At 39.5% G+C, this 14,294-nt stretch overlaps 1 protein-coding gene across 3 annotated transcripts in view; it reads right to left on the reverse strand.

Annotated features, from left to right (window-relative positions):
* Nucleotides 1–14,294, reverse strand: part of LOC144659655 (uncharacterized) — a 47,497-nt gene that overhangs the window by 19,676 nt on the left and 13,527 nt on the right. Inside the window, exons 3-5 of one of the 3 annotated variants that reach the window (XM_078520141.1) lie at nt 11,063–11,143; nt 9,753–9,814; nt 4,521–9,282 (exon numbers count right to left, since the gene is read on the reverse strand). The exons of the other annotated variants lie outside the window; for them this stretch is intronic. Of the exons in view, the coding sequence (XP_078376267.1) occupies nt 4,521–9,243 (4,723 nt within the window). The 5' untranslated portion in view covers nt 9,244–9,282; nt 9,753–9,814; nt 11,063–11,143. The remainder of the gene's footprint in view (nt 1–4,520; nt 9,283–9,752; nt 9,815–11,062; nt 11,144–14,294) is intronic. 3 annotated transcript variants of the gene reach the window in all.

The following is a 14,294-nucleotide window of genomic DNA, read 5'->3' on the forward strand; positions in this document are numbered from 1 at the left end:
CAATTTTTTGCACCATTTTATGGTTTTCAATACTTTTTAGTAATTTTTGGCGGTTTTGTTACGTTTTGGAAAATTTTTCAAAACCAAGAGTGGCAGATCGAAGATAACAAATAAGGTGTCGATTTCTCGCGATCCATGTTCTTGGAGCATTGGATTTTCTTAAAGCTCATGCTTCAAAGACTACGTGTGCCAAATTTGGTTCTTTTGTCCGGCGTGTAACGATAATTTTGCTAACCCGCTAGACTATTAAGGGTATTCACCTTTTTTCAAAATAGCGGCTGAAAACGGAGAAGACCCTGGGGACGAGGTTGTGCGCATACTCCGTAAAAGAGAATTATTCTCGGGTTTCTCGGGACTACCCGTAACTCCTCGCGGAAACGAGCAAAATAAAATACATTAACATAAAAATAATTAATTTAATTTATGAATTTTGTTTGGCGCGGCAAAAGCACGACATTTTCGGGCAGCCAATTTACATTCCCACACTTGAAAGATATATAAAAGTGTGTCAGGATAATGGGTTAAAACATTTCGTTGAAAGTTTTAAGCTAGCCCTAACGACTTAACATTTGAGTCAAAGCACTAGCTTCATCACATCTGTAACAGCTTTGTTTCAAGCCTTAGGCTGGATTCACCGTGCGCAAACAGTCGAGCTATGGAGAATCCTAACTTCTGGTCACCCTCGCCAATTTCTTTCTTACTTCAAAATGATTGTATCTGAATCAAACTGCGGGGTAACACAAAATTTGCGAGAAGATTCGAACATACATGAGAAATCAGTTAGACTTTTTAAACATAAAGTTATATTTCCATTTTTTTTCGCGCTGGGGGGGGGGGGGGGGGCTGTAGCCTATATTAGATTATAAAATTAAGGTTCATAAACTTTATTACCGTCAGATTATGCTCATCAAATTCGCCAAGACGATGAAATCACCTTTAAATTGGTAAAGTACACTTGACCACCAACGTAATACAATACTTTCTTTTTAAAATTATCGTTTTTTTATTAAAATTTAATCGACGCTTTAGACTAAACGATGACTATTTTTCAAATATCACATGAAAAAATACTTTATCATGTCACAGGCTTACCGTTTTCTGTCTGTGTGGTTACAAGCTTTTAACATTTCAAAATTTCTCATAAATGTCTTATAATTCCCTCAAGGCATTATTTAGTGTTGTGCATATTTAACAAAGTTGGGTAAAAATACGTCTCAATTGTTTCCCATTGTTGCATGGTTTTGGTAACGATTTAAAGGCGTAAGACAAGGTGAAGTATTCTTGACCTTTGAAAACCCTGATGTTCACAATATCCGTAACTTTAATGGGAATATTATATCTTATTAGAAGCCTGTGACCACACAAACATAAGGGTGGTGAACCTGTGGTCTGCTTGTCGCTGTAAAACCTCGGTGTACGGAAACGTTTCGTAACAAACGTCTGTTCTATAAAGCCTATATTAATTGCATTTATCAATTTCTTTATACAAATTGCCTAATTGCATTATGTTTTTTCTTTTGATATTATACAAGTTCAAACTTTTGAACAGAATTTCATCCATGTCATTAAAAGCAACTAGGGATGACCTTTCTTATTGCCACAATAGCGACAGAATAATTCTATGTACACATTACACTGGATTCTGAGTTTATTATTCTTTACTTAACAATACAACATAATTCGAATCAGAAAATAACTCGGCAATTCGGACATGCTAAAGTCAAGGTCATTTTAGCTGTTGACAAATGTATTTGAACTTAGATTCAACCTTCTCTTTTGCAAACAAATTAAAATACTCGTCTTTTCAAGCATTACAAGGCTGTTTAATGAAGACGAATAGTTCTCGTTTCCAAACGAATTTTTAATCTTATACTACAAGGAAAATAAAATAATTATGAAATTGCCAGCACTCCAAAGGTTCCTCAATCAGCTTCTCAAGAAGACATCTGGATGCAAAATTGTCACGAATATTCTCACATACTGAGAGCATCAACACTCTGTTGCCATTCTCTTATTTAAACATCAGCTTCTACATTTTTGCGCAGGTTTTTTTCGTCTCATTCTCGAATTTTTAAAATTTGCGCTTAACATTTAATGTAACCAAATCTTAACAATCTTTATTTCAACTTCGGAGTTCGAAATATGTTTTTTTTACGCCACTACCGGCGAACATGGCGCAACTACTTTATATTTAGACTCAAATAAACTTAAACTTCTATTTAGCAAATAGAGAAATTCATTTCATATTTACAAGAAAGCCCCTTTGTTATTCTCTGAAAAACGTGTCAAGAGCGGTAGAACAAAGAATCGCACGCGAAGAGGGACGGTCATTCTCTCTCACTAGCCCCGAGCGCACGCACGCTCGCTCCACGCGCGATTCTTCCGTCCCGCGCACCTTGCACGATCTTTTAAAAAGAAATGACGAGGCTGTCGACAGCCTAACATATGACATTTTTACTTAGTCTATTAACAGATCTATCTACAAAAAACCTACTTTTTTTAAGAAAACAAGGTTTTACCAGAAGTAATAATATACCTCTGATTTTACAGTGGCACATCTACAATGTCTTTGACAGCTTGGCTGAATTGTACAAGACATTGGTAGCAGAAGAGTCCTGGAATAAGCAACCTAAGCCTTGTTAGCATTACAGTTCTTGTTATTATCTTTTAATATCCCAATGCCTTTTATTTTAAGCGAGAAAATAATCTTCGCCATTTTCCCGTGACGATATAGGATCGTGATCGTAAAAATTAAACCCGCGAAAAGCGTAAACACGAACAGTTTCGGAAGAAGATTTAAATTGTGTGTTAGCAGATGCACAACATGGCAATAATTAATAATATAATAATTTATTAATTTATGTTGCACTTTTTAACATATAAAATGAGCAAAAGCGCATTACAATATTAAAACTTAAAAATATTAAAATATACTAACTATATACACATTATTGACAAGATCTAAGAGTTAAAAAAGTTAATTAAAAAAGATATGTTTTAAGACGAGATTTAAAAATAAAAATAGAACTAATATTACGCAGGCTAGCTGGAAGCGCATTCCAAAGTGTAGGCGCAATGACACTAAAAGATCTGTCAAATCTGTCAAGACTTTTTAATTTTCCTTTCTGGGTGCACTAAAAGCGTGCCTGAATTTATAGAGCTGCGCAGTGAATAACGTGCGTGCTTTCTAACCTTAATTAAGTTACTAATATAAGTTGGAGCCATGCCATTAAGAGCCTTAAGAGCCATTAAGAGCCTTAAAAGTTAAGCAATCGTACGAAGGTTCATCCTGCTAGGGCATCAGGAATTTTTTGCAACTCTGGAATTGCGCTCCAACTTAATGAATGGTAATTGACACAATTTTCTAAACACTGCCTCTAAAGAACAAGTGGCTCTGCTTTAGCCTACAAAGTTCACACCCTTCCGGTCTCCCCTTCTCTCTGCTCCCATCCCGGTTATTTTTAGCTACTGTGTTCACTTTTCTTTTCTCTTCAAAATATTGAAGTAATTATTCCTGGATCAAATCAACTAAAATGGTTTTGTCCTACATGGCAATCATTCGTGTATTTTGCAGTATACTTTGATTTGTCGGCTTTTAGGCGTGCCACGGTACGAAATTAAATCCTAGCGAAATTAAAAGGCATTAGGATATTTGATCAGATACGACTGCATTGTTCAGTCAGCGGATTCGTATGATATACCAACCAGCAGTCTACAAATTTCACTCTTGAAGCTTGATCCTGTCCCTTACAAAATGGAAATGTAAAATTAAAATATGAAACCAATTAGCTGTATTTACAACATGCCCGTTCAGTGTAGTTTGTACAATGGGGCGGCACAGAAAATAACAAACCAAAAAATAATTGATGTATGGCTCCTGATGTAACAGGCCATTATACACGTGTTTAGACAATAACCGAGCTATTGCGCGCGTTGTGATTGGTTGATGCCTGTCATCTATTAGAGTACAGACGCACAGATGACGTCACGGGGTGGTGTGACTCGCGCGCGTGATCAGAGTTCATAATCCAAATCAGTGCTTTCGGCAAAGTTTTTCAAAACTCACGCGGCCACAACCGAACAAAAAGTTCTGCTAATTTATAAATCTACAGTGACAAACAATCCGACAAGTGTTGTTTACCATTCGAAAACATTTCACGATGCTAGTCAAGAGTATCACGAAACTGACCGCCCGGGGTTAGTTCTTGCAAATGTGATCAAAACCGGATACCAGGTGTAATGAGAAGTTCATGTACGTCGCTATGCGGATTATATCGGAACTTGACAATTTTGTGCGTTAGTTTGTTTTCTTTGTTTCTTAATAACAGCTCACCATTTGTTCTTAACGCTGTTTTTCTCTCGCGGCAACTTCACCTGAAGAAGTTTGAAACCGTGTTTGGAATTCTGGAAGCCAACAGTAACAAGACGCTTACGAGGGAAGGCTGCTAAGCTGCAAACTACGCTTTCCATGGTAATTTTACTTAGCAGGTCACCAGACTTGACGTTAAACAGTTGAAGACAATAACCTCTGGATACATCATTCATGTTGACAACGCACTCTTCGTTACTAACAAACTTGCAATCAGGATTAAAGGCACGCAGGCGACCAGATGTGCATAACGTATGAAGTGTTCTCCCTGAAACTGCATCAAGGACGTAAAAGGATGCTAAGTAATCTCGAAAGCCTGCTTCGGGTATTCCACCAACGACAAAATACTTTTCAGAAGGAGAAAATGTGTTGCAGTGAAGGCAAGGAATCGTTTTAAAGGGTTTAGATATTTTCCAGAGTACATTTTCGCCACATTGCATCTGCAATTTCCCGGTTCTCTCGGTGGTTATCACCTGACATTGACTGTTACATGCAACAAATTGCCCACGAATGGTGATTGTTGACACGATGTCTCCACTGGTTGTATCCAGAATGATCACTTTACTGCTGTCCCGTACATCACAGGCCACGCGTTCTTCTGACATGGGGATTACGTGTCTGATGTTCCCTATGCCAGTCCAACTTCGGATGCACTCAGACAACTCAAAATTCCACAGCTCGAGGGTGCCTGTAGTTGTTCTCAATAGAACACCTGCTCTTACAGCTACAAGAAAACTCTCGAAACCAACAGAATAACTGAAACAAACTCTTTTCTCAGCTTTGGAGCTCTCATTTAAAATGTCCCAAGCCAAAAGTATTGATTGAGTTGAATGTTGTTCAGTGACAGCATACAGAGTGTCACCATTCAATGAAAATACGACTTCCCTAACAGTAGTCCTTGAAAATCCGCCTCTGCCTTTTGTCAGTTCGTCAGGGTCCAACATCTCTACGACACTACTACAATAAGAAACTCTCAATAACGAGTGCTCATTTAGTACAAACGCAAGTTCCGGCCTCGATGTATAGGGACCTCTATTGAAGGGAGAGCAAAACGGATCTCCTACTAAAAAGCCAGTATCATTGCATGATTCAGATTCCCAGGGGTGATAATAGAGTTCGTCTGGTAAAACATCTAAAGAAAAGTTGCAATCATTTTCCACGTTGACGCGCAAACGAAACAGTTCGCAAATGTCCGTATAAAATGTATGTATTACCGAATGCATACAAAAAAGGAATCTACAGTCAAGAGAGAACTTTATCATTCCGCATTCTTTAGAGGTTGCCATCTCTGCTAGAGTTTTAAAACCATCCAGCACATCAACCAAAGAAATCGAACAAGGAGAGTGTGAAATTGCTAACAGTCTTTCATCGCGAGACCAAGCAAAAGATAAAACATTTTTATCACAAGCGAAATTAGAAATCTCTGACCCATCTTTCAAACTCCACATGACAATTGATTTAGCATTGTCTGGGCAATCAGTTAACATCTTGGTCTTGTCTGCAGAAATTGAACAAACCAAGAAACGGCACTTGCTTGAAGGAAAGAGTGGTTTCAGGTCTCCATCAAAGGTATAGGCATCGCTAAGGATTCCTGGTAAGACAAGGTCCTCAGTAGGATGAAAAACTACTGAACGGTAAAATGCAATTACACCTGGAAACAGCCTTAAAGATGTTCGAGCAATCCTATTTGGATCATTTAATAGTACCGTAATTTTTGTTACTATGACAGGTTTCGTCCACAAAAGCTTGCCTGTGTGAAGAGACCATAGCTGAATCGTGCCATCCTGACACTCGCACGCCATATAGTCTAACTGGGGTGAAACGTCAAAACAAACTACTTTAGCTGAACATTCAAACTTGGATTGAACAAGTACTTTCAGATCTTTCTTGTGCATAAATTCCATATATGGAATTTCAGAATATCTAGTATTCAAAAGACGTATCGCTTCAGGAGACAGCTCAGGTCCACCTTCATTCAACAAGGTCTGAAATATGGCGTGAGGAAGCTCTGTTAATGTGCTTTTATGCTTCCTTAACAGATGCAACAAAGTGTCAAGGGCTCTCTGCCATTCTTCAAACAAGGTTTTCACACCCTCCTGGCTTTGGACGCAAACAATGCCTTCAGAGGCCGCTGTAACACTCACACACAGTCTTGCATACACTAGGTCTAGCTCCAAACAATATTTCTTAACAACTTCTTCAAGGCTGCATAATCTAGCATCCTCTTCCAGTTGCAGCACATGTTGAACACCGTTTTGTAGAGCGTACTTTGTAGTGTTACCCAACTGTGTGGTGTCAACGCCTTTTCGTTTGACATCATCAAGTTCATCAATGCAAAGTTGAGAAAGGACGCGATGGCCTTCTTTTTCGTCTACACTAAAGTGGTGCTGTCCGTAGATAGACTTTTCAATCAACCAGTCTTTGACCGACTTGTGAAAAAAGTGAATACGACCGTCTTGAACAGGCAAAAGTGACGAGACACAACCAATTGCCGCATTTACTTTTCGCTGAACAGCTGATGACGATTTACCTGATAACAACAATTTAAAAACGAAACCAAGTGGCAATGGTTCTCTTGCAGCTGCCACCGCACTGAGAAAGTTCATAAATTGGTCGTCAGTGATGTTAAGTTGTTTACGTAGGTCAGTCTCCAGACGCTTGAAATATGAGTGGTAAACATCCGAAATACCTGATGGTATGGTGCTGTACAGCAGTTCAGGAATTAAAAGTGGTACTTCTTCCTTTATGAAATCTATCAGGTAATGAGCATATAACATGACTCCTTCTGAATTTTTAACCAGTGCTTGCAAAATGCTTTTTTGATATTCAGATTGCAATACATGGCTAAGCTGCTTTTTAAAGCAAAGCTGAATGCTCTTCAAGTTCTCTTCGTTGTTTGGTTCCAGCTCCAAGGGGTTCAAACATTTAAGCATGTCTTCGATGCTTTCTTCAAAGACAAGATGAATGTCCTTCAAGTTCTCTTCGTTGTTTGGCTCCAGCTCCAAGGGGTTCAAACATTTAAACCTGTTTGCGATGCTTTCTTTAAAGACAAGATGAATGTCCTTCAAGTTCTCTTCGTTGTTTGGGTCTAGCTCCAGGGGGTTCAAACATTTAAGCCTGTTTGCGATGTTTATTTCAGGTCGTGTTGTCACCAGAAATCGAATCCAAAGTGGAAGTTTTCTAAAGTAATTAGAAATCACCTCTAGAAGCTCACTGCGCCCTTGGTATTCACTTTCGTCTATGCCATCTATTACCATGAGATACGTCAAACCAGGGTCATTCAAAGCGGTTAGAGGTTCCTCAAAAAGCAATTCAAACAGATCTTTCACTTCCATGTCGTTGATTTCTACCCCCAGATTTCCTGACATCTTTTCCACGAGAGCTTTCTTGTAGTCTGGTAAAGAATCAGCAAGGTGACTGGCTAAGGACTGTAGCATCACCTTAGGATTCCTGTGGCGTGCCCTGTCATGCTGACAAAAATGGCTTCCTGCCAGCCTCCCAGTTTCTAGCATCTTTTGGCACATTTTGGCCGAGATTACAGACTTCCCCATCCCTGCAGTCCCAGAGATCACTATCACACGATTTGGGGAACTTCTGTCATTTAACCAGCTCTCGACTTTTGCAAAGATCGGTACACGGGTTCCCTCCACATATCTTTCTGCGTGATATTGCATGTCTCTCAGGGAATCAACCTTTGCGAGCTTCTTAAGGATTTCGTCTTCTCGATGCTTTTCTCTTTGTCCTTCCAAATTTTCCGTTCCCTGCTTTAACTGTTGTTGCAAATCTTCAAAGCTTTTTATAACTGTCTTATGGCCTTCCTGCTGACACTTCTGAAGTCTTGCAACACCTTTCTCTGTGTTCCGACACATTTGTTGAATTGCTCTGCTGTCGTCAATTTGAGTTTGACGAACGTCAGTTACAACTTGATGTGTTTTTCTGTCGATCTGATACACTTTTTGCAGCTTCATGTTGCTATCTTGAATTGCTTTACGATCTTGAAGTTGGCTCTTGCGAACTTCATCAATAGTTTCTTGTGTTATGGTCTGTAACTGATGTACTTCTTCCAGCTTGCCCTTGCCATACTGAAGTATTCCACAATCTTGTAGTTGGTTCTTGTGTAATTCATCTACAGTTTGCTGTGTTCTGGTCTGTGTTCGATGTACTTCTTCTAACTTGCGTTTGCTATCCTGAAGTATTTCACGATCTTCTAGTTGGGTCTTGTGTACTTCCTGGACAGTTTGCTGTACTTTGATCTGGGATTGATGCAAGTCCTTCAGCTGTGACTTGATATCCTCTTCACTGTCAGCCCATTCCAACAACGCGTCAATATAGTCTTCCTCTCCACAACGCTCTGCCTTCAATCTGTCAATCTCCGCCTGATGTAAGCCAAGAGCAACAAGAACAGCACTAATTTCCAGCCACAGAGCAGAGAAAGTTGGTGTGTCAACACCGGTAGTTGCCGCATGACCATACAACTCATTGCGGAAGAACTTAATTCGAGCAAGGTTTGCCTCGAGAGAGGTGTCACTTGGGGGTGGCTTAGAGTGCCAAAATGATAGGGGACGGGATAGTCCACAAATGTTGGTTAAAAGGAAGAATAACAAGGTTATGTCAAATGTGTTGGAGTCTGGTGTGGCTCCACCGGGTGGGAACAGTAGGTCCCACTGAGGTCTGTGTAAAACTCTCTTCCTTAAGAGATTGTTCAGGGTGAGATAGTTTGCATGGAGATCAGCCAACAGATTTGCTGGGGGGTGATATCGATCGAAAATCGTCCTCAGAACTGTTGTTCCACCATCAATGAGAAGTCTGCTGAGCTTGGCACCATTTGTCTTCTCTACGGAGCTGGCCAGAGGTGAAGGTGCAGCAGCTGCCATCTTAATCCAAAGTACAAAGGATTAGTCCTCCAGTTGTACCTGTATGACATCAAAGGAATTTACTGAATTAAATAGTTGGTGCATAATACTCTTATCCAGTTCAACCCATTCTTTATTAGGTCTTTTCACATAGAACATTTGCCTACAGTGAATTTGGCTTTCATTGAGAAGACTCATTCTCACTGACTTTCGTGTGATTAAGGATAATATTATATCTACAATGTAGCATCAGAGGTTGTAAAGCTGTGGCTATAGCTGGAGTCCTTTACGTGCCTATGCAGTTCGATTTAAGTTCCAGCATTATAGGGTTGCAATGCATGCAGAGACTCTTGATGCTGTAACTGTAAGATATTACTCAGGGTGGAAAATTATCAAATTTCACTACTCTTTTCTTGTTCTTTTAGCGCGGAACTCGCTGTATTTATTTTTGCATCACATATCTTTACTTTTTAAGATGCCATCAAAAGTAACCAACATATGAAGTAACCAGTTTACGTAAACAACCATACCAGTGACCAATGTTCCTCCAGATACTCAATTCTCTGTCCTCTCATGTCCATTCCCACTTTTTCTGAAATCAAGAAAGTACCAGGAAAATGGTGTGATATAAATAAAGAACAGATCTTTGGTTAAAAGCACCTGGATACCAATATAGATAGTACAGCTGTAGCATGTAATGCCCTACATCAGTTAGTGCTAACTGCGGTGCTTGCTGGAATTCCCAGGGCCAATGTGGTATGGCAACAGGAAGACTAGGTGTCAATTTACATGTACTTCAAAACTGTTTGTACCTAATTTATCTGAAGCTACTTTGTTTTATTCAGGTTAAATAGAGAATTTACCCTTCCAGAGTGAAAGGAGGCACGGTGGCAGTTAACAATCCTGAACCCTGTGCAGGACAGAACCCAAACCTTTTGATCCAGAATATTGATACCCATTTGGTCACCATACCACCTGCACCAGTCTAAAGTCCTGTATATTCCACCTTTACATACATGTATTCACCAAAATTAAGCTCAACTACTATCTACCTTCTCCATCCCACCCCACTAATACCTCCCCAACCCCACCACACAACATATGGGCTCTCATTCAAAATGCAATACCTCCCCCACCCCACCCCAAAACATAAAATAGGCTCCAAAATTCAATACTTCTCCCACCCCACCCACCACAAACAAAATATGGGCTCTACATTCAAAATGTAATACCTCCCCCCACCCCACCCCACCCCACCCCACCCCAACACAAAACAAAATATGGACTCTACATCCAAAATGTATTATCTCCCAATCCCACCCCACCAAATTATGAAGACAAACAAACAAAAAGTTATGGGCCACACCAGAATGGAAACATTGTCAGCTCCAAGTGCAGAATTAGTCGAAATACCTAGATAATATTCCCACAGCTTTTGTTATGTCATGATAGGAACTTTTTACCAAAGCCCAAAGCAAGGAATAAGACCCTTTTTCTCAATATAATATCATTTTTCTGTCCAAGCCAAATATCATAATAATGTGGAAAACTAAACTTAAAGGATGCCCTGACATCGACTAGTCTGTAATGCAGCTGAGAATTTCTGTTTAAATGCCCAACCCCAGGGCATTTGTGAATGTTAAAAAAAGTCACTAAACTTCAATAAAATATTGTAAGAAGTCCATTAACATGGTCAAAAGTCCCCACTATGGGCAAACAATTGCTGTCAAATCCCCTGCCTCAATGCCCGGCCTCCTGCCCCCAGTGTCTTAACATTCATTTTGATAGGTGCATAACACATAGATTCCTACCTTTAAATTTACTTTAAAATAATTCATACCTGCGGTTCAAATTGTTGTATCATCAATTACATTTTCACTTTGTATACTTGGAACCAAATATATTCACCAATAAAATGTACCTGAAGAAATCAAAAGGTCATTGAAAAGATTAACATTATGTCTGCATTGTGCCACAAAGAGGTGTCAAGTGGCGGTATTTGTTGATGGCGTTTGCTGGAGTTAAAACAACTCCCGTGAAAAAGGTTCCCAATTCAAAGTCTTCGTTGTCGTGTCGGTTATGTGAAGCTGGTGTTGTGTGCAATGGCGGTTATTACAGCCTTGTTTCGGAAAATGCACAATCTGTCTGTAGGGCCGCATATCCTTTGTAAGAAGTGCGACCGACGAATAGAAAAATTCGAAGCTACAGTAAAAGAAATAACAACTTTTGAGTGTTAACATGACTGTTACAAAGAAAATCTTGCCTGCTGGAAAATGAGAATACGCGTTCAAAGCGCTATTCCAGTAATTTTAAAAAACGTCTCATGGTTCGTCGACAGAGTTCACTAACTGGCGCCCTGTTGAGGAGACTAGACCGCCAATTCATCCTTTCGGCGAATAAAATTTGAAATTCCATCTAAATGCTCGGCGCTTAGATTATCAGCACCATTAGCTTGCAGAACAGGCGGTTTATTTTGCGGGTTCCGCGAAGCAGCTTCCTTTAGATCTTTGTCGAACATTTTCGCAATCTTTAAATCTTCGGAATCCCCCATTTCGGCGGCACTTACTATAAAAACCTCAAGACATTTCACAGGCGTCTTTCGATTTCACGCAGTGTTCGCTATATTTATACACCAATTACAGTGTTGGTTAGATTAAAAGACTCATGGGAGGCCATAAGAAGCCAATCAGCTTTCTAGTCCAGATTCTGGACTAAACTGATATAAACAGGCTTGTCATTGGCTCGGCGCTATCAAAGCAATAGCGCTCTGTTCCAGAGGTTTTTCGCGCGGGTCACAATAAAGACATGACTGACACCGGAAACCGCGCAAGAAAAACCTCTGGCACCCAGGGTAAGAAAGGCATTGTGAGAGTAAAGTGTCTTGCCCAAGAACACAACAACTCTGGCCAGAAATCAATTCTAAACCACTCAATCTGGAGTCCAGAGTACTAATCATTAGGCCACCACATCTCTCATAAACAAAAAGTAAAAAAAAAAACATAATAAAAAATAAATAAAATTTGATAACATACTTGGGTTTTAGAGGTTTCCACTTTTCTATTTCTCAACTTAACAAATCTGAACAGCATTCATAATGCAGTGGAAATGAGCCATAAGGCAATAAGCAAAACAATCTCTGGTAGCCATGGTTTCTCACTTCCATGCTTGAAGATCAAAACAAGACAAAAAACTGCTGGACAATGCAACCCAAGAACTCACATTACCATGATCACCAAACAGAACTAAACAAAAGAGGTTATAAATTTAAAACACGAAAATAGCTTTAAACAGCTCTCTTCTAATCAAACAAAAACATACAACACTTAAAACGGACAACCAAATCTTTAGCAGGGCAACTTAACTCAGGGGTTAGGTTGTCCGGCATTTCCGATAAGGACAACCTGGTTTGTTATAATTTCGAGCACTGTGATCAGTGTGAACTGTCATTTTAAACTGGATGCAGATTTCCTAGGACAATCAATGTGTGCCCATGGAAGATGTATGCTTCTGAAATCATCAGGAATGTAGTTTACAATTGCACTGTTAATTTTTTGGTAGAATATATCCTCTGCTTTCAGATGCGTTCTCATCACGTACATTATGCTTTAGGCAAAAGAAGAACTGCTTCAATGTGCAATTTTTGTTGAACTAGCTAGCTATTGTAAGCTCAAATGATTTTGGCTAGGGTATTTTTTGACGAAAAATAAATATGTACTGATATTTTAATTATATACAGTACCGCTCAAATGTAAGTTGACAGTCTCGACTCGATCCTCGAGACTCGATCCTCGACACTCGAGACTCGATCCTCGAGACTCGAAACTCGAAATGTTCGAGTTTCGAGTCTCGAGTATCGAGTCTCGAGTCTCGAGGATCGAGTCTCGAGGATCGAGAAACAAGCCGGTCTCGAATATTCATAACTCGAAAGGCTTTCGAGGAAACGATTTATTTCTCGAGGAAAGAACAAAAGCCGCTCGCACCTCATGTACAAGTGTATCGCGTCCAAATTCAGCGCATGAAATATAAACCTTCCCCGACGTGTAACATTCGACAGTAGGATATATTCGCGCCGATCGTAATTACGTTTACTTACTTAAAAGTACTGACACAAACTCGTCCTTGAAAGCCGTGATCGACGAATTAAATTTAGAAAAGGACGTGAAAAGAACTTGTAGTTCAAACTTGTGCTATCCCTTGTCAACCCGCCGTAAGTCAGCGTAAGTGCATATTTTCAACCACGAAGATATTTAAGTTATTGGTTTACAAGTTCATCCTGAGTTTTCGCAAATAAAACTACAAATTTAATTTCTTTCACAAAATGTTCTGTAATTCAGCATCTGAAGCATTCGATGCGAAACGATTTAAATGTCACGAATCTTGTAAGCTGAGCCGTAGAATTGCACCGACAAAATCGCGCAAGCAAGTTTCAGCAACTTTCAGAAGCCTGAATTTCAGACCTGGCTGAAGTTGTCTGCCAATTCACTGCCAATTCGCTATCTGCCAATTCGACCGGTTGAAGTTGTCTGCCAATTCGAAATAAGCATCGAAAGAAGAAACTATACATTAGGAACAGTTAAATAACATTACCTATTGACCAAAAACATCTTTTACGTACATTTGAAGCCTTTAAATTTGCGGCAAACTCTGTCTGAACTCTTATACAAGACGCCTCATATCTGCTCTGTTTCGGTGTTAATGATTTTTTACTTGGCTTTTCAAACTTGGAATATTTAGCATCATTTTAAAGCTTACCGTCTCAACAGTTCATCTCAATGTTTTCTATACCCATCTCAACGCAATAAATGGCGAAAAACACTCGCGAAAACCGTGTATTTATCAATTCACGCACTCTACATGGCATTTCCGGAAGTCAATAACTTATCACGTGACATTTCAATCGTCAACTGCGTGATATATTTTTAAAGCTTACCGTCTCCACAGTTCATCTCAATGTGTTCTATACCCATCTCAACGCAATAAAATGTCGATAAACACTCGCGAAAACCGTGTAGCTATTAATTCATACACTGTACCATGGCATTTCCGGAAGTCAATAACTTATCACGTGACCT

Source organism: Oculina patagonica, chromosome 7 (genome assembly GCF_052425735.1).
Source record: "Oculina patagonica isolate OP01 chromosome 7, crgOcupat, whole genome shotgun sequence".
NCBI lineage: Eukaryota > Metazoa > Cnidaria > Anthozoa > Scleractinia > Oculinidae > Oculina > Oculina patagonica.